This window comes from Xiphias gladius, chromosome 19, assembly GCF_016859285.1.
Source record: "Xiphias gladius isolate SHS-SW01 ecotype Sanya breed wild chromosome 19, ASM1685928v1, whole genome shotgun sequence".
In the NCBI taxonomy this organism is placed as follows: domain Eukaryota; kingdom Metazoa; phylum Chordata; class Actinopteri; order Istiophoriformes; family Xiphiidae; genus Xiphias; species Xiphias gladius.
The window spans coordinates 699,882-720,000 of NC_053418.1; the positions used below are offsets into that span (position 1 = coordinate 699,882).

A 20,119-nucleotide genomic window follows, 5' to 3' on the forward strand; every position below is an offset into this window, starting at 1 on the left:
CACATGCAAATATAGTAATTGCAAAATAATATTTGTTAAGTATCTACACTGTCAAATAAATGTGCAGTAAAAAAAAATACAGTGTTTCCCAACTGCAATGTATTGGAACATAAGTAGAAAAATAATATGAAAATAAAACACTCAAGTAAAGTACAAGTACCTCATATGTACTTATGTACAGTACTTGAGTAAATGTACTTAGTTACATTCCATCACTGTGATTCACTATCTATTTTACAATTTTTTATTTCTTTGTGATTTTCACTTTACATCCAACATAATAATAAAAAAAAAAAAAACACAACCAGAGACAGTGAAATGTTGCGCTTAAATATTTTCTTTCCAAATGTCCAAAACAAGTATTTTATGTTTCACATTGCATGTTCTCTTCATTCTGAGCAACTGGTCTTGGGCCCAGCATCTCAACATGACATTTTGGTAGTAACAAAGTCTTTAGGAGGTATTTGTTGGCGTTGTTCACGGTCAAAATGACGTGGTGTGGGCCAGAGGTCAGCTCTGGTCTTTGGGTTTGGAGAAGGAGCCCAGCTGTTTGGTGTTGACGTCCTTCAGCTGCTCCAGCTGCCTCTGTCCTCGCCGGTACAGATACTCGATGTACATCACGTCCGTCTTCTTGATGCGAGCGTTCTCCCTGAACTCGTCTCGGATTCGGGGTATGAAGCCCGGTTTGTCCTGACCGGCCCGGAGGAACTGCCGGTACAGAGCCAGGACCTGCTTCTGCAGCTTACTGTGACGCGCCATCGGACAAACTCGACCTCACAAGACAAAAGTTTCTCCTTTAAAAACAGAGAAAAATTAGAAACCAGCTCAGCAGGAGGCTAGAAAAACATCTTGAGACCAGTATCTTCAGCTGCAGTTCCTCTAATGCCCACTAGTTTAAGTCTGACTGTATTGACGTGAATGGGAAAACCTCCAACCTCTCTCTGCAAATACGAAGTCAGTACAGTTTTTAAACAACAGATTCAACTCTCAGCAGATCACCGAGCTTCTCCTAGTATCATATTCATGAGGGGTTTGTGTGCAGGGAGCAGGGGGAGCTCTGATTGGCTAAGAAGAAGTCCGAGATTTCCAGGTGTCGAGCTGATGCAGATCAGACCGAGGGAGGATCCGATGTTTGACTGCAGGAGCACAACAAACAAACACAGGTTTACATGATTTGACAACATCAGTACACCGTTGTTAACTATACCGTGAATTATACAAATAAAAATATGCAGAGGTTAAAAGATTTTTATATTAAACTACACCTTAATGCATCAGTAATAAAAGAGAAAAATATAGGCTGATATATGCACCTAATGAGTACTTTTACTTTGACAGGTATTTTACGATACATTTAGCTGCTAATAAATTTGTAATTCTGCTTCAATAAAATGATGAAAGCTGGACTTTTACGTGAAATGGGGTATTTTCATTGTGTTGTATTGGTATTTTAACTTTATAAAAAGATATCAGTACTGGAAATATCACCCTCTCCATAAACCTTACAGACACTCTCCAGGCGCAGGTGGAGGTGTTGTTGCAGTGGTAGTAGATACGGTGGCGGTTGTGGTGCTAGCAGCAGCAGCAGCAGCAGCACAAAATAAAGGCAGCCCTTTGCTTCAGGTGTTAAGGGAAAGTAGTAGATATAGCTTCAATAAAACCAAAAGGTTTGCTTTTTACAACTGACCCAAAACCCCACAGAATCTCTCAGCCAGCTGCTAATGTTTTAAAAAACTAATTTCGACAGAAAAACACATAATGTCACCTAAACGAAACGAGGGGACAGGAGGAGAGAACAGTAAAAATGAACTAGCTTAACTTACCTAGATTAACAAATGTTTACCGGTACAAACCGACTCCGCTGATTAAAGTCTTTGTGTCGGTAAAACGTTAGATAGTTCATCAATCCTAAAATTCATCTCTAACATAAACTGACTTCAAATAGCGGTGTTAGCTAATGTAAAGAGCCTCTGTGTGACCTTACTAAACGTTACACCACCACTGTGGCGCTAAAAGACTACAAAACACGTGACTTCCGGCAAGTGAATTCACAATAAAATGTCTAGAAAGTATACTTCAACCTGTTCCGGTGTTTGGGGAAAGTATTCAGATCCACTACTTGAGCAAAAGCGTTTAGATTTGTGACACAGAAACCAGTAATTCTTTGACTCCTTCAATCGCTGACTAATCGATTATCCAAATAAAAATCAACCAAAATGTTGCCAGCACCTAGCACTGTTCTGACGCTTTAGTGCCGAAAATCCCGACACGGAAGCGTATGTGCACTTCCCGTCTGGGTTAAAGGTGTCAAATGTCAAAACAGAGCAGCAGCAGTCAGCCGATGAATGGAAACCCAACGTCGCTGTTAACCACACAAAGGTTCGTCAGTTTATTTATCTGATTTTTTCTTCTGAGTGTTTGATAAATATCGTTTCCTGCTGCGACGTTTGAGAAAACTGGGAAAACGGGTTTTCTCGACTCTCTGCTAACGTTAGCTGCTGTCAGAGCCCTCTGACTCCACAAATTTACTTTAGCTTATAAGCCACGAACCTTTGCATGTTCAGCCCTGACACCAGGCCATTAAACACTAAATTTAAGAAATGAAGTTTTTTTTTCATAGCACTTTTTCATTGCCTCATATTACAACGAGTACTGGTATTTGTTAGGGAAAGATTAAGTAAATTTGCCACAGGAAATCCGGTAAAAACAGGAGAAGAAGATGTTCTTTATTTACATACACTCGGCGAGCACTTTATTAGGAACACCACACTAACACTGGCTAGTTCCTCCTTTTGATCTCGAACAAGCTCAGGTCTTCGTGGTCTGGATTCCAAGAGATGTTGGAAACTTTCCTCTGAGATTCTGGTCCATGTCGACACGACTGCATCGCGTCATTTCTGCTGATTTTCAGCTTCACATTCAAGCTGCCAGTCTCCTGTTCTACCACATGTCAGAGGTGTTCACCTGGATCCAGATCTGGAGACTGGAGGGGCCACTGAAGTCCACTGAACTCAAGGTCACGTTCATGAAACCGGTTTTTAAACGACTTTACTTTGTGACCTGGTGGATTATCCTGCTGGAAGTAGCCATTAGAAGATGGTAAACTGTGGCCATGAAGGGCGGCACATGGTCAACAACAACACTCAGACAGGCTGTGGCATTCAGACCGTGATTGGTTGGTATTAAGGCCCAAAGTGGAGCCAAGAAAACCTCCCCCACACCATCACACCACCACCAGTCTGGACTGTTGACACGAGGCAGGTTGGGTCCATGGATTCATGCTGTTGTGACCAGATTCTGACCCGACCATCTGCTGCCTCAGCAGAAATCCAGATCCATCAGACCAGGCTACGTTTTTCCAGTCTTCAACTGCCCAGTGTTGGTGCAGCCTGTGCCCACTGCAGGCTCAGATTTCTGTTCTTGGGTGACAGGACTGGAACCTGACGTGGTCTTCTGCTGTTGTAGTCCATCCCCCTCAAGGTTGGACGTGTTGTTCATCCCGAGAAGCTTCTCTGCTCCCCACAGTTGTAAAAAGTGTTTATCTGAGTCACCGTAGCCTTTCAGTCAGCTCCTCTAGAGGAGATCAGCAGTTTCACAAACACTCAAACCAACAGTCACGTCACAGTCAAAGTCACTGAGATCAGATTTTGTCCCCAGTCTGATGTTTGATGTGAACATCAACTGAAGCTCCTCACCTGTATCCACAGGATGTTGTGCATTAAACTGCTGCCACATGATTGGCTGATTGGATAGTTGATGAATAAGCAGCTGTACAGGTGTTCCTAATAAAGTGCTCGGTGAGAGTACTTTGAATATAACTGATTTCAGATCTGTGAACTGATGTGGTTTATGCGAATTAACAAAGCGTAGGAATAACATGCAGCGTTTGCACTGATTATAAACTGCAGATTATAAACTACATCAAACAAACAACTGAACAATCAGACTGAACAGAAAATATCACTTCAGTTTATGTATACTACTAACAACAGTGACAGATAAAGCACATGGATCTGACTCAACCTATTGTTAACTCACACACACACTAAAAAGAATAATATGAAATTGTATACAGAGAGTAAATTTACTAAACCACGTTATCTAACTGGTAACAAAGGAAACACCAGCATCAATATTTCTCAACCTTCTCAACTGGATAATTTATTTAACTCACAGTGTCATGGATGTACAGGATCTCTCTCTGTCCACAAACATCTCTGAAGCAGAAGAGTCCAGTGTCAAACTGTTGTAAGAAGAAAAAAGATGAATCCTGCCAGCAGGAGGCGCCGCACCCACTTCTGATGTGGTGACCTATCAGCAACACCCAGGCTGTGACAGGGAATGTGGCTGGAGAGCCGGATGGAGCCGTTGTCGGTGTCTTTCCCTGATTGGCCGCGGCCTTAATTGGTCGCTAACACAACTCGACCATTGGCTGGAACAGGCGGAGTGGCAGGAGATGAATCCGCTGATAGAGGCTGTGTTTTCAGGATCATTTCAAGGCCATTCGCTGAGTGAGAAAGAGCCGATTGGGGCACTAAAATCAACTTACACGCGTATTAAGTTACTACTAATTATTAATTAGTAGTAAGTAGTAAAATTAAATTAATTGGTGTCAACTGGCAGAATACTGACAGTTTAGTAAAACAGAAGTAGTAGTTGTGTGATTCTTGGTTACTGGTGTCACCTTGGGACCAACAGTTTCCACAGTGAACAAAAAGGTGAATCAACTCGTCTGTGACACAGTGTTAATGAAAAGAATAGAATTAATCAACTTGACAAAGGTTGGATTTATTGCACAGCTGTTTGCTTGGATTAGATTCAGTTGTACAGATGTTTTATGTTTCTTCCGTCATTCAACATCCCAGCAAATAAACTAAAAATAGCAGGAAGCCGTGGCCATTAAGTTAATGATAATAATGATAATCCACTCATTACCACCATTGAGGTGCCTCTGAGCAAGACCCCTAAACCTCAGCTGCTCCGGTTAAGCTGCTCAGTGACCAGCTGCTCAGACTGTGGTTTTCACTGGGCAGCTCCCAGTGCAGTGTGACACTGTGTGGCTGTTAGCAGGTGTTTCTGGCCAACGAAACCACCCTCACTAAATACAAGTTGAACCAATGTCATCAGTGTCAGGCCAAAGTTGTTGAATGTTAAATGTTGTCTGAACACATTTACGTTTTTTTGGATAAAACTGGCAAAAGATAGTTGAGTGTTCCTGGTACATTTAAGCTTTAAAGGGAATTAAACCGCGGACGTGTTGGTGACCGGTCGCAACCACTCAATCACCGACACGAAATCAGATCGAAGAATCAGTCAACGGGATTATGATTCTGACCAGACATTGGGTGCCGGCTGTCAGTACTGTCCAGCACTGGACCGGTTTTTAATACTTTTGATGCTGTTATTCAGAAATATTCATCAAAATGTCACCTCACCTGCCTCTCAGATCTCATATTGTGGTTTTTAAACATCTGTTACCATGAAAAACTGTAATAATTCTTATTTTTACCCAACAGAGACTGATCTGGTGTCTGCTTTCTGGTGGATTTCAGTATAATAAAACACCTGGCAGGTGAAAAAATGCGCACCCCCTTGCAGAGTAAATAGTAGTCATATGTTTGTGTTTATTTATCTGGTTGTCTTTGCCGCAACGTGTGTTTTCCTGCTTGTGTGTGTCTCTGTAGACATGGAGGTGACGGAGGAGGAGCGGCGGCAGGTGGAGGAGCAGGTGGAGAGGCTGCTGAGCGGTCAGGGGTCAGAGGTCACCGGCTGTGACGTGGGCCTGGAGCAGAGCAAACCGGCGACTCTGAAGAAGAACGTCACCTACATCGTCTGCGCCGTCATCTTCGACGACAAGGTGACGCGTCCCGACACGTTCCTCTGATCCTCCTGTGACGGTTGAAGCTGTGAAAGTTGGGCTGAGGAGAGAAGAGAGGTCGTCAGTTTATCTGCCCGCTGTTTTCTTGATTAACCTGTGAGTCGTTGGGTCTAAATCGGGTTTTGACAAGAAAGAAGAAGTGTTGAATAAAAAAAGACGACATCTTTGGTTCGATTTTAATCCTTTTCTTAAACTCTCCATCTTGAGTCTGACAGTGTTACAGGACGTCTTCAAACTGCTTGTTTTTGTCTGTCCAACAGTCCAAAATCTAAAAATGATCATTTTGCTCTCATGAGATAAAGAAAAGCAGCAAAGGCTCCCGAATGAGGAACTTTTTCTTTATTTCAAACGTGTCCTTAATGTTTTGTAATTTATGACTTAATTTAGCCACAAATTTAAAATGTAAAATGACACTTTCTTCAAATGTTCATTTCTTGTTGGTCGTGTTAACTGGGTTTTTTTTTCTGAATATTGCAGCTCGTGTACAGATAACTGTAGTCTGGGTGAGGCTGTGTGTGTGTGTGTGTGTGTGTGTGTGTGTGTGTGTGTGTGTGTGTGTGTGTGTGTGTGTGTGTGTGTGTGTGTGTGTGTGTGTGTGTGTGTGTGTGTGTGTGTGTGTGTGTGTTTGCAACCTATGGGGACTCGTGTCTCCATGGATAGAGACTGCTTTTTTGAGGGTTCAAGACCTGGTTTTAGGGGTCAGGTTAGAATCAGGTTTAGGTCAGGATAAGAGGTTTGGGAATGCAATATGTAAATGAGTGATAGTGAAACAAGACTGTGTGTGTGTGTGGTTGTGCTCCACAGGAGGAGGTGCTGATGGTGCAGGAGGCGAAGCAGGACTGTTATAAACAGTGGTACCTTCCTGCGGGGAAGGTCGAGGTGGGGGAGAGCCTGGAGGAGGCGCTGAGGAGGGAGGTGAGACACACTCTCACACACACACACATACACATACACACACACACTCTCACACTGTCACACACACACACACACTCTCACACTGTCACACACACACACACTCTCACACTGTCACACACACACACACACACTCTCACACTCTCACACACACACACACACTCTCACACTCTCACACACACACACACACTCTCACACTGTTACACACACTGTCACACACACACACATATTTATTTATATATATAAGCAAGGTGTTAGCATCAGATCCACTAAGTCCTCTAAGCTGCGAGGTGGGGCCTCCATGGACCGAACTTGTTTCTCCAGCACAGACTGGATCAGACTGAGATCTGGGGAATCTGGAGCGGAAACCTTGAACTCTTTGTTCCTCAAGCCGTTCCTGAACAGTTTTTGCAGTGTGACAGGGGGCACTATCCTGCTGAGAGAGGCCACTGCCATCAGATTTGTACCGCTGCAATGAAGAGGTGGATTTGGGTAGGTGATATGTGTCAAAGGACCCAGGGTTCCCCAGCAGAACTTTGGCCAGAACATCACACCGCCTCCGCAGGCCTGACTTCTTCCCACAGTGCATCCTGGTGCCATTTCTTCCCCAGGTAAACGACGCACGTGCCCCGGCCGTCCACAAGATGTAAAAGAAAATGTGATTCATCAGCTCAGGCCACCTTCTTCCAAGGCTCCATGGTCCGGTTCTGACGCTCCAGTGCCCATTGTAGGCGCTTTGGGTGGTGGACGGGGGTCAGCATGGAGACAGCTGGGCTGCCCCACGAGCAGCAACCTGGGATGCAGTGTGTGTCCTGACAGCTTTCCGTCATAGCCAGCATTAAGGTCTTCAGCAGCCTGTGCTACAGTCGCTCTTCTGTGGGATTAAACCACACGGGCCAACCATCACTCCCCACCCGCATCAGTGAGCCGTGGGCACCCGCTTCCCCGGTTTTCCTTCCTTGGAGCCCTTTTGGTAGGTACTGACTTCTGCATACCAGGAACACCCCCCAAGACCTGCGTCCTGGAGGTGCTCTGACCCAGTCGTCTCGCAATAATCTCAGTTCGGCTCTTGTCAGAGTCGCTCAGATCGTTACGCTCGCCATTTTCTCCCGCTTCCAGCACATCAACTTCAGGAACTGACTGTTCACCTGCTGCCTAGCACATCCCACCCCCTGACAGGTGCCGCAGTAACCAGATAACCAGTGGTATTCACTTCAGCTGTCAGTGGTTCTAACGTCGTGGCTGATCGGTGTATATGTGACACAGTCATCCTCCTCTGTCACCGTTCTGCTTTGATACGTTTGGAAAACAACAATCAAAAAAAAAACAAAACGCAACCGAGTTCCAACAACGTGACTGTGTCAACTTATGTTCCCACAACATCTGTGATAGAACTCCACACACACACACACACCTGTCCAGTTTACCTGAGTTGAAGCTCTGTGTGTCTGCAGGTGAAGGAAGAGGCGGGGTTTGACTGTGAGCCAATCACATTGCTGCTGATCCAGGAGCAGGGACCGCAGTGGATCCGCTTCATCTTCCTGGCCAAAGTCACAGGTCAGAGGTCGCTCACACTTACTCACACAATCCAACCCCTAATCTTTACCTAAACCTTCTTCCAACCTTTAATCTTAAAACCACGTCTGAACCCTCAAACAGCCCAGGACTCACTTGGTGGAGTCTGACCCTCAGCAGGTATTTTGTCCCCAAATTAAAGTCCCATTCCACTCAAAACCCAGCATTTCTTCTTGTTGGTTGAAGCCCATTCACTTTTCCGCATTTATTGCTGTATAGCTTCTTTCTGGACGTTCATGTTGATTCGATGTTGACGACTTCACTGTGCAGAACGATGTTGTTTCTCTGAACAAAACCTGCAGGATTTATGACATCACAACTGGTCTGGAGCCAATCCGGGTCCAGACTTTTCAGTGAAGTAGCCTTTAAACTTGAGAAATGAACAATATTTACATATTCACACAGATTTTCAGTGAGTAATTATTTTAAGCGGTCAAGTGAACCTTTTGTAGGAAAAAAAATATCAGACACAAATTATTATTCAGAGCAGAGTATTTCTATACGAGAGGATCTTTAAGTTTCCAGAATTTTTCACGGGAGAAATCAAGAGTTCATATTTTTAATGTGTTCGTTTTATCAAAACACATTTTCATAGAAATGAGAAACGCCAGCTCGTCTAGCGTCCACAGTCTTCCCAAGGAGACCAGTCCTGAAGTGTAAATCCAGAGTTTGTAGCTGCCACGTCAGTTGGACTGAAGGTCAAGTTAGGATTCCTGTTTTTACTGGACCGTTTGCTGTTAAGCAACAGACTAATGTCGTCGTCCTGATCGTCTCCACTGTAAATCTACTGTTCCTCTGATCTGTAGACACGTCATCTGTTTCCTGTCTTTCCCTCCTCTGTTGCTCTTCCTCAGGTGTCTTCCATTTTTCCGTTGACGGTTTTCTGGGGAGTCGTATGTTGTACGGGTTGTTGAGCCCCTCGAGGCTCATCTGTGGTTTGTGATATTGGGCTTTACAAGTAAAACTTGATCTGCCTCTGTGGACTATTGGCTCCTTACCACACAGATCTTCCCACCGCGGCTGAAACGAGTAGTCGATTAATCGATCGACGGAAAAATAACCGGCAGCTTTTTTGATCCATTCATCGTTAAAAGAAATCCGGTCGTGCTCCGGCAGCTGCTTCTCCGACGTGAGAACTCTCTTTGGCGTAAATCGTAGTAAACTGAATCTCTGAGCTTGTGCAGCTGAGCGCACTGTGTCCTGTTCTTGTGAGTTTGGACCCCTGACTTTGACTTGGGACAAAGCTACAGGTGAAGGTGTTTTTTTTTTTTTTTCAGATGAACAATAAAGAACTTTAATGAAGTAATCAGGACTGACCTCATCTCTCTTTGTGTGTGTGTGTGTGTGTGTGTGTGTGTGTGTGTGTGTGTGTGTGTGTGTGTGTCAGGCGGGAGTATAAAGACTCTGTCAGCAGCAGATCAGGAGTCTCTTCAGGCCTCCTGGTGGGACAGACAGTCTGTCCTCCCTCTGAGAGGACGAGACATTCTCCGTCTCATCGACTGTGGCCTCAAGTACGACATTAAACCTCCCGTCATTGTGCTGATTTAAGGCTAAACAAAGTCCTGGATCCTTCTCTGTACTGGACACAGAGGTGAAACTGAAAGATCTGACTGAGAACAAGAGGGTTTAACGAAATCTCAGACTGTTCCTGTCCTATTCCACAAAGCCCACACATTTCTATATCCTGTCCTACATAAAGTGATGTTCCTGGTTTATGAAATATGACGTAAATATTTGTTTTCTTAAAATGACAGCACAACTACCCATTTTGAATGTTTTGTTTTTGGGATTAGGGTCAGTTGAAGGGTTTTCCCACAGCTTCAGTGAACGTAGTCTGAAATTCTCCGTGTACATAGTGAAGGAAACAGTGAGACTGCGAAGCTGAATAGTAACTCTGCTGCTTTCAGGTACCGTCAGGATCCCTGGCATCCCGTCACGTTACCTGTAGACCTGAGCTGCCGTCACGTGGTGCAGAGAGTCGTCCTGGTCTTCACCAACACTGAGGATCAGATCTGGATCCTGCTCATCAAAGGTACAAAACTGTTCTGACTCTTCGTCGTTCAAAAATAACTTTACTTCAGGGTTTTTGTCAAGTCGGAAGTTCTAGATTCAAATTGTAAATCAAGATTAAGATCACGCTGCTGATTAGAATGACTCGGCCGATGTTTTTGTAAAAAGCTGAAACAAAGTTCTTTCCCCTAAAAGTCCAGATAATCACAGATGTGAGCTGCCCGGCTTTTCACAGCGGAGGGTCTCTTTGAAAAGGAATAAACGAGCTCTCTTTGCCCTCTTGGTCTTTATATCCACGCTGGCAGCAGGGCCCTGGGGATGACAAAGGGTCTCCCAGTCCACCACCGTGGTCCTGACTGAAACACACCGATGAACCAAAACATTATGACCAGTCAGAGATGAAGCAGATAACGTTGATTATCTCGTAACAAAAGCGCATGCGGGGCTGAGGGCGTGACTGTTTCGTCGTGACGTTAAGGAAGTCCACAGCCACAGGTTCTGGATCCGGGCTGTGTGTGTTTCTCAGGGGATTGTGCGTTTTGATGCTTTCACGGTATTGATACTGCACCTTGACCTGCTTTATAATCAAAAAGACATGGAAATCTCACTGAAACCTCTGTGTCCTGCAGCTCCGGGCCTCCACCTCCCCACAGGAGCGGCGGTGAAGACACACACGGTGACCTGGGCGGCCAACGTGGTGGTGCAGGAGGCCATGCCGTCGGTGTACTACGACCACGACATCAACACGCTGGGCGTCCTCAGCCTGCAGCACAACGGCAGGCAGCACGGGAAGACGGACGGCGTGTGCTTCAACACGCTGGTGGCGCTGGTGCCCGACCGAGTGCAACGCAACGAAGACGGGGAGAAGGTGGAGTGGACGCCAACGGGACGACCTCCACCTGTGGAAAACCCTCGATACGTCTGGGTGGAAGTCCAGAAACGAACACTGAGAGAGAAACTGCTGGAAAAGACCAAACACACGTCCGTCCTCCCTCTTCACAGCCTCTACTGACCACAAAACGAGAGAACTCTTACTGTGAAAAGAACATCTTAAGAAAGGAGCTTTTATTCTGAACGAAAATAATGTCTAGTTTTATTTAGTGGTTGGAATGTGGTAAATTTAAATGTGAACGGAGCAATAAAATAGTAACATGTATGTTTGACTTCATAAGAAAGATTCTGAATCTGTCAGGGAAACGTTTGTGATGAAGCCTGAAAACATGAGATGTTGAGGTGGAAATCCTGCTGTAGGCACTGACACCAACCGGGTTTCCATCCAAATGTAGCTGAAATTCTAACCAAATCTCCAGAAAATCACTGAAATAAATCTGAGTCAAGTCTGGTTTCCCTCCGCTGCTGCTGTGTGAACGTGAGCTGACCAACAGCTGGTGGAGCCGATTCTCCAGGCGCCGGCGTTACACCACCACAGAAGAAGAGGTCGCTAAAAGAGCTGCAGTCGGAGCTCAGACGATGGGAAACCGTGCGGAGAACTTGGTGGAAAGTTCTTTAAAGCAGGAACTTAGACCAAGATGTCGGCAGAGAAAATGTCACTTCCCAGTGAATTAATGTCATTTCTTAGGGAGGCGTTGTGGCATTGACGGAATTTGAATTCCTGAGCTCAGCTTTTCTAGAATCATGGCTATGGCTCTGGTCCAAAACACCGAAAGGGATGTTTGTCAACAAATAGCGTTTATACCCTCGGTTTAAAGATGATGTGCACATTCTCATGATTCCTGCAAGCAAATGAGCTACGTGCTCACCTCAGAGGTCTACAGAAGTAAACGCAAAAAAATCGGAATTCAAATCTCACACAACATGAAGCTGATCAGGCTGAACGTATTTGCCAAAAAAGTCACTTTATTCCTCTTTATTCCTGTTTAAAGGGAGACAGCGCTCGACGTCAAAGTGCTTCGTCAGCCCAGTTTGTCGGCTCACGTCTGGTCAGCCGCCGTCTCCGTCGACACCTTCCTGATGTAGTTGTCGTCGAGGCTCTTCAGGTGTTTGGTTCGGTTCTCCAGACGGACCAGCCACTCCCCCCTCAGCCTGTAAAACACACACAGGAAGCTCTTTATTTTGCCTCCTCTCCCGCAGCCCGAAGGAACCGTAAACTTAGTATCATCGCCGAGGTCGTCCGGATTTGTCCCCGCATGCGGTGTCCGTGTTATATTACCGATATGTCGGAGCGGAGCAGTGCTGCAGCCTCGTGTCACTTATTAGAAGCAGACATCTTCATTAAAAACGGGGGCTGGAGGATGAAGAATTCACTTGTACCAGAACAGCTCTTTTCTTGTATTTACTATGTTGTATATACATCGATTTTGTATTTGCTTTTGTAATGCGGCTTTGACGGAGAGCGCACACTTAACTCCCTCATACCTGTAACTTGCACAGTGACGTAACGGTATTGAGCTGATTTGAATTGTCTGATGATAATAAAAATGAGACCCCGTAACCAAGGTGCACTTTTTGACTTTGTCCTTTTATGCTCAGGTGATAGAAGCTGTCCAATCCTGTTTTTTTGTTTTGTTTTGTTTTGCCAACGGAGACATTTCAGTAAGATCCGGTCTCTCCTCTCATTTGCAGAACTAGATTTCCCCCGGACCTCACTATTGCTACACACTTGAAACATCAGCAGACAACAACTTAAACAAAACACCACCAGGTTTTCAGCTCCTTCTAAGAGAAGCGACCACATCGCACCAGCTCTTCACTGGTTACCTGTCGGATTTCACTGTTGCGGTTTTAAAGCCTTGAATGGTCAGGATGAGCCGCATCGCTGCCTGAGATCCTGAGGCGGGGCCGTATTAATGGCCCTATAAAATCTGGACTTGTCACTGAAGGTGATCAGGCCTTTGCGGTGGACCCCCCCTTCCTGTTTTGATCCACACAGTGTGTGTAGAAGCAGCAGCAACGTAATACTTAGTGGTTAAGGTGCTGCTGTGGTGTTGGCGGACTCGGAGTCGGCGGCAGATCTGGTGTCTGGTGACAGCCGGTGTGTTGTCTCTGTCAGGTCGGCGCTTCCCTTCGCTCCTTTGTTTCCCCATCAGTCACATGCACAGCAACATCACTGAGTGTGTGTTTGCAACAGATGGAAAATGCTAATGTGTATCAGTGGGTGAATGAGACAGAAAGACAAAGAAAGTCCACACATACGGTACATGGGTAAATGTGTGTGTGTGTGTGTGTGTGTGTAACCTAACCCTCACTGTCAGCTGTCTGCACTGTCTCTTTGCCACCTTCCTGTCGAGTTTTCTGGATTATTTCATTTGTTCTTCCAGTTGCTGATAATCCTCCTGACCTCAGGCAGGCAGGCAGATAAATAGACAGGCAGGCAGGCAGGCAGGCAGGCAGGCAGGCAGGCAGACAGACAGGCAGGCAGGCAGGCAGGCAGGCAGGCAGACAGACAGACAGACAGACAGACAGGCAGGCAGGCAGGCAGGCAGGCAGGCAGGCAGGCAGGCAGGCAGGCAGGCAGGCAGGCAGGCAGGCAGGCAGGCAGATAAATAGACAGGCAGGCAGGCAGGCAGGCAGGCAGGCAGGCAGGCAGGCAGGCAGACAGGCAGGCAGGCAGGCAGGCAGACAGACAGACAGACAGACAGACAGACAGACAGACAGACAGGCAGGCAGGCAGGCAGGCAGGCAGGCAGGCAGGCAGGCAGGCAGGCAGGCAGGCAGGTAGACATAAAGGCCCCAGACTCAACTACACAATATTGTGTAATTTTTATGATGCCCTTTTTGTGTCAGGTGGTTTTAGCAGAGAGCTGCGTCCACAGTCAAACACCTGAACAACATGAGAACAGGTAAATCTCTTTTCAGTTAAACAACAAAACTGCATCCCAGCAACATCTGGTGAGGAGAGAGACGGCCGGCTGATAACATCTGGATCTTACGATAAACTGGACATAAATTCAGGTTAATGACGACAGTTGTGTGTTCGGCCGTATCAACATTTAAAATGTGACTACAGAGAAAGTTAGAGACGAACACAGTTGACCTCACCTGTGACTGGGCAGCGACAGACAGTCTGTTACTCTGCAGAGTGTCAGTCTGTTAAACCTCCTGCTCTGTGACCATCTTCACTGGGTTTTAATGCAGCTGAGCTCAACATCTCGTTGGTCTCATTTACAGATTTGTGTTTCTGTTTCCGATGACAACAGTGATTTAATCTCGTGTTAACCAGCAGTGCTGAGAAAATCTTAATGTTATAATGAAGACGTCGTCTCATTTACACTAAACGTAACCAAACGTAAACAAATGCGTGAAGAGAACGACTGAGCTCATGATCCAGCTTTTACAGCCTAAGACTCATTTTTAAAGCACAGTTCAAATGTGAAAACGATTGGAATAAATACTGAAGTTTCCGGGTCGTGTCGGAAAAGATTTCTGTCCACTGGTAAACACCTGAACTACTCAAAAATGGCTGAATCTCTTCTAACTTTACTGCCACATAACCCATTGTCAGCTACAGTTAAGTCAAGTGGATTTTATGTATTTAAAATCTCAAATCATCAAATTTTCACATTTGAAAATGTGGAAAAATAGAATATTTGACATGTTTCCTTGAAAAAATAATTAAACTATTAATTAATCAAGTATCAAAACAGTTGTCAATTAATTCTCTTGTGATCGACTAATCAGTTAACTGACTGATTGTTGCAGCTCTCACACGTTTAAACACGGAGAGCAGAGAGAGTAAAACTGAATTTTTAATTCTGCCTTTGCTGTCCACTCTGAATGTCATTTATCACTACATAAAAATAAAAAGGTAATGAATAAAATATCAGAAGAGATCGAAACAAAATATCAGTAGATGAACGTTGCATCAATTTGATCATAAAAATGTAATTTGATTTGATTTCGGTTTTCCTTCACATCCCGATGGAGAAGTGGTAAAGTGAATATTCGGATGAGAATATCTTCTAATTTCAGCCTGCGTGTATCTGTGTCAGCCGGCGTCCATCAGTCATCACTCTGCGATTATCACCTCCGCTCTCTGCAGCACGTTTTTCCAGCCTCTGGCCAGGTCGCACACAACGCACACAATTAGCGAGGAATAGACCCGGGTTAGGAGCAACTGGGGGGGGGGCACATGGTAACAGATAGCTGGGGGATTAGGAGATACATGGTAGTGATAGGTGGGGGATCAGGGGGACAGGGTAATGGATAGCAGGGGGATTAGGTGTGATGGGCTGAGGAGGTGGCGTGAGGTTAAGGGGGGATAGGGGAGGAGAGGACTGGAGTTAGGAGGGATAGGACTAATAGTTGGTGTAAGAGGTGAAGGTTTAATAGGAGGATATTTACCATACACCTGAAAATCCCATTATGATGTATGAAGGAGTCTGACAGAAGGGGATCCTGCCTGCTCACGGACCTGATAACACTGCAGCGGTAAACGGTATGAACCGGACTCTGTCGCCTACAAGTCTGCGTTTTTAGGTTGCAGCCCAGGCCTGCCTGGACCAGGCCTGGGCTGCTCAATGTGCCGAGGTTTTTCAGGTTTCCGAGTATCGAGCGCGGCGCAGCTCTCAGGCGAGCAGATTGCAGGGCACGCCGACTTGATCTTCAGTTACCCGACCCTGTCGCCTAGAAGTGACGTTCATTTACGACTAATTTACAACAGCAAACACATTTTGAGGGAAACATAATCGCAGCCAGATCAGGTTTTCTATAAATGTGACGAGGAAATGTTGTTAATAAAGTTGGAAAGTTGAAAATATGTTGATACTGAACGTATCAGTTAAATCTTCACAGACAACGTGTTTGTTTTCTGCCAAAATAAAAACAACATCCACCTGTAGAGACTCCAGCATCATGAAACTGGTTTATGGTTCTGCTCAGACTCTCAGTACCTGGTTCAGGTTCAGGAAAGATCCTGGTCTGGTTTAATACAGAAAGGAGTTCACAGAGACTTCAGACACAACCTGTTTACACTGAACCAGAACCACCGTCTTTCCCGAAACTGAACCACAGAGCTTTTGTTACCTGAACCACAGACGGGACTCTGGCTGGAGACCATCCAGTAAATTCTCAGAGACAGGGTTATTGAGTTTATCACAATGCTGTAATGCTTCCATCTAAACCCCTGGCATTTGGTTTGGTGAGATCTAAAATCCGAGTAGTAGGACGTAGATAACCATCATCATTTGTGCTCTATCGGAAATGTTGCAGGATACAATTGATGCAGTTTTCTCCTTTTGTATTTTGTTAGATACATCAGAAGGTAAGAGAGGTTTAGGAGAGAAGATGAACTAAGAAACAAAAAAACACAAAATACAGAAAAATGTCGGTTACTGCATGAAAAATAAAACAATCGAAAGGCTGCCTGCCATCCTCTCCTGTGTGAACAGCTGAAACATCTGCAGGTCGTTTTTTGGTTTTTGGTTTCTTTTTGTCAGTGACTGAGCGAGGTGAGTTCAAGTTACAGTATGGCTGATATTTCCGCTCATTAGCGATCACCATTACTGAGACCTTTAACAACCACACTGTCTGCGAGGGTCGAGTGTGTGTGTTTGTCCTGGCATGTCCTCCAGCTCGCTGAGAGACGAGGCTGTTTGTAACGAGAGGATCTGTTTTTAGATGTGTCTGTTTGCCAGTCACATGTCTACCACAACTGAAACCGCTTTCATTCTCAGTTTGGTCACAGACGCCACATTCAAAAACCTCCATAGATTGGTGTCTTCGGGAAAGGAGATACTTTGCCTAGAATAGGCATTCTCCTGGGAGGTGAGCGGGAAGGTGAGCACCTGGAAGCTCACCTTCGCCTTCACCATCCGAAAACACTGGGTGGCGACATAAGACAAGTGTTCAAAGCTGATCCAGACGGTCTCGCTTGAAAAGGGGGCGAAAAGCCGTCCGTCATAGAGAGAGACGAGGCGTGATAATCGTTTAAATGTGGAGAAAACTGAGCACATTTTCAGACGTCCTCCCGGAAGACATTCATAGGGTAACACTTGTTTGTTCACGTTAAAAGTGATAGAAAAGTTGTGTCAAGACAGAAAAAAGAGATGAAAGCGACGTTTAAATCCAGCCCAATTTCCCACCTCCACGCAGCTGGCAAATCATTGTATGAACCAGGCATGACTGATGAAAGTTTCCGAAAGTTACAGAAACTGTCGGGCACAGGGAGGCGATGAAAGGAGACTTCTGGGTGACCTTAAAAACAACTCCGAAAGGGGCTGCCGCGTCTTGCCAAGGCTTGACTCATCAGGGGAAGAGGAGCGCTGACCTTGATTGAAAATATTGTTGGGTGGTGGAAGGAACTCCTGAAGCTGCAGACACGCCATCTGTGGAGGCAACAGAGTGGGAGGACTGAAGGCACCTGGCATTCATTTGCATAGGACCGCTCACGCGATGCAGCAGGGCTGCTAACGCTATCTGACTTCAGCGGAAAAAAATACAGGGTCGTCTGGCAAAAAAGTTGAACCGGGGACAAATTTCTCCTTGAATGCAACACAACGTCATCTGGCAAGTTCAACCAAACACATGCAAACACGCATTCCTGTGAGATTACTTCATAATGTCAACCCTGTATTTCTATTGTTTAGCTTGGGATAGTTTCGACAAAATTTAGACATTGTTGCACAGTGCCCCCCTCCAACGCAGCCCCTTGCATTTTTTAATGCTGGGTTGTTTTCAGTCTGAACGCCCACAGGCCCATATCCTTGACAGAAATAGCAGAGGGGTGGTTGAAATTCTCTCTGAGATGCTGAAGTCTGTGGATTTAATAAGGCTCTCTTGCTTGACATGCCCGTGGACTAGCAGTTGGGTATGGTGGTTCCCACTTTCAAAGCTCGAGGGTTCGCTCCAATAATTGGGATTCACACTGCTTAGTCTCCAGAGGAAGGTTTTCAAGAGTTTTTAAAATGACAAACCTCAGATCTAGGAGGAACAAATGAACCAGGATTCAGTAGGGGTCATGGGAGTTGGGAGGGGGTCATGCCTATCCAGTCTGCATGCGTTTTTCTGGACTTGGATAAGGCCTATGTTCTTTGGGGTGTATTGCGGGAATAGGCAGTGCCGGGGGCATTTCTACAAGCCACCCAGTCCTTGTATAAAACTGGGGTGAGATGTGTGTCTATAGCCTGTCCTTGGTAATAAGTTTAACTTAGTTAAGTTCAGCCAGGTTTGTGCTTTGTGATGATTTTTCATGGACAGAATCTCTGGGTACAGCAGGAGTGGAGGGTGTATGAACTGGTGAACTCAAGACACTTCTTTGCAGATGATGTTGTTCTGTTTGCTTCATCAAACCACAACCTCCAGCACAGATTGGGGCAGTTTGCAGGCAAGAATGAAGCAACTGGGTTGAAAGTCAGCACTCCCATGTCTGAGGCCAAGATACTCTGCTGGAATGTGATGGATTTCCCCCTTTGGGTTGGGGGCAAGTTGCTGCACCAAGTGCAGTATCTCAGGGCCTTGTTCCTTATTGAGGGTAAGGTGGAGCAGGCAGATCCCCTGGTGGGATCATACATCCCACCAGACCTGGAAACACCTTGGGATCCTCCAGGAGGGGCTGTAGTTCGTGGCTGCCACCACCGCAACCCGGACTCAGATCAAGGACGGAGAACAGATGCAATGACGGATGGATTGGTGGAAACCATGTATTGCACATGTTTTGAGTCTACTAACCCATCATCTGCAGACCATCCTCCATTAGAAAATCATTTTAGAAACATCCCACTGTCCACACACTTTTGTGGATTTGAGTTGGTCCATGTCAGGGGCACCCTGGTAGCCTAACAGTTAAGGTCCATAGCACATAATAACAATAATTCATCATCAATAAGGTAAAAAGAAGAAAAAACATAACTGCAGCTTCCATGGTTTGACTCCCTGCCAGGGGGCTACCTCCATGTTTCCTGTCTCTAAACTGAATGTCAAGTAAAGTCAAAAGGCCAATGTCTTGTGTTAGAATCTATCAGTGTATTCGTCACATATTTCCTCTGATCCCTATGCGCCTAGAACTGAAGGGATTTCAATGAACTTTTCCACCTTGAATAATGCACATTTAGTTATTTGTTTCACACTAGTGGTGGGCTGATCGATCCCCAAGGTATCGATATTACTGATACAGAGTCTTGTTTTGAGTATCAACACTAGTGTCAAAAGGATCAATGCCAAAAATTGGATCCATCGCATTTTAGATCACATCCTGAGCACGTGAACACTCTTCAGAGTGTTGCAATATGTGCATCAGTGCAGTGACGACCTCTTACCTTTAAAAACTCTCTTGTGTTTAAACATGCATGTGATTAAATCACTAAATAGAGAAGAGTAAAATGAAATATCTCTGGCGAATTAGTTGGTGGTAATTAAGATGTATTCACAAGCAGCCTATTACTTCACCTCATACACCCTGACATATTTCTCTCCCTTACATGACAGTGCAGTAGCTGCTTTTGAGAATAAAAAGTATCAATATCAGTATTGATATGGGTGATCTGGTATTACCTGCTATTGGATCGATTTCACACCAGCTCACCAACTTAAAAACTGCATTAAAGGCAGTTTTCTTTCGCTCACGACAGAACGGGACACCGAGACCGTTGTATTCAGAGGCCGACTCTCTGCCGTGTGAATGTGTGTGTTGTTGTGCGGTGTTGAGCTGTCAGGTGGGTTGTTACTGACTTCTTGAGCGCGCTCTTGTTCATCCTCTGCTCCTCGCTCTCAGCGAGCTGACACTGAGCGTTAATCCTCTTCTCCCAGAACGTCTTAGTGTGCAGTCTGTCATGGATCAGAGCCACGTTC

General features: G+C 45.4%; 3 protein-coding genes across 7 annotated transcripts in view; 1 reads left to right on the plus strand and 2 right to left on the minus strand.

Moving 5' to 3' along the window:
- Positions 1–276: 276 nt before the first annotated feature.
- sdhaf1 (succinate dehydrogenase complex assembly factor 1) lies at positions 277–4,299 on the minus strand. 4 transcript variants are annotated; one of them, XM_040155604.1, is made up of 3 exons: positions 1,824–2,045; positions 936–1,136; positions 277–794 (listed from the first exon to the last, which is right to left on the minus strand). In XM_040155604.1, the coding sequence occupies exon 3, from the start codon at positions 757–759 to the stop codon at positions 511–513; it is 249 nt and encodes an 82-aa protein (XP_040011538.1). In that variant the 5' UTR covers positions 760–794; positions 936–1,136; positions 1,824–2,045; the 3' UTR covers positions 277–510. The 4 variants fall into 4 exon arrangements, with proteins under 4 accessions (XP_040011538.1, XP_040011540.1, XP_040011536.1 ...); XM_040155606.1 differs by lacking the exons at positions 936–1,136; positions 1,824–2,045 and adding an exon at positions 4,175–4,299; XM_040155602.1 differs by lacking the exon at positions 1,824–2,045 and adding an exon at positions 4,175–4,297 and having other exon boundaries at positions 277–1,136.
- On the plus strand, positions 2,227–12,818 carry nudt18 (nudix (nucleoside diphosphate linked moiety X)-type motif 18). Of its 2 annotated transcripts, XM_040155600.1 has the most exons (8): positions 2,227–2,379; positions 5,517–5,572; positions 5,685–5,857; positions 6,683–6,793; positions 8,245–8,347; positions 9,753–9,876; positions 10,273–10,397; positions 11,005–12,818. In XM_040155600.1, the coding sequence occupies exons 3-8, from the start codon at positions 5,687–5,689 to the stop codon at positions 11,385–11,387; spliced, it is 1,017 nt and encodes a 338-aa protein (XP_040011534.1). In that variant the 5' UTR covers positions 2,227–2,379; positions 5,517–5,572; positions 5,685–5,686; the 3' UTR covers positions 11,388–12,818. The 2 variants fall into 2 exon arrangements, with proteins under 2 accessions (XP_040011534.1, XP_040011535.1); XM_040155601.1 differs by lacking the exon at positions 5,517–5,572 and having other exon boundaries at positions 2,228–2,379.
- Positions 12,283–20,119, minus strand: part of LOC120805396 (protein FAM240B) — a 9,852-nt gene continuing 2,015 nt past the window's right edge. Inside the window, exons 2-3 of the mRNA XM_040155607.1 lie at positions 20,000–20,119; positions 12,283–12,418 (exon numbers count right to left, since the gene is read on the minus strand). The exon at positions 20,000–20,119 is cut by the window's right edge and continues 2 nt beyond it. Coding sequence (XP_040011541.1) covers positions 12,307–12,418; positions 20,000–20,119 — 232 coding nt within the window. The 3' untranslated portion in view covers positions 12,283–12,306. The remainder of the gene's footprint in view (positions 12,419–19,999) is intronic.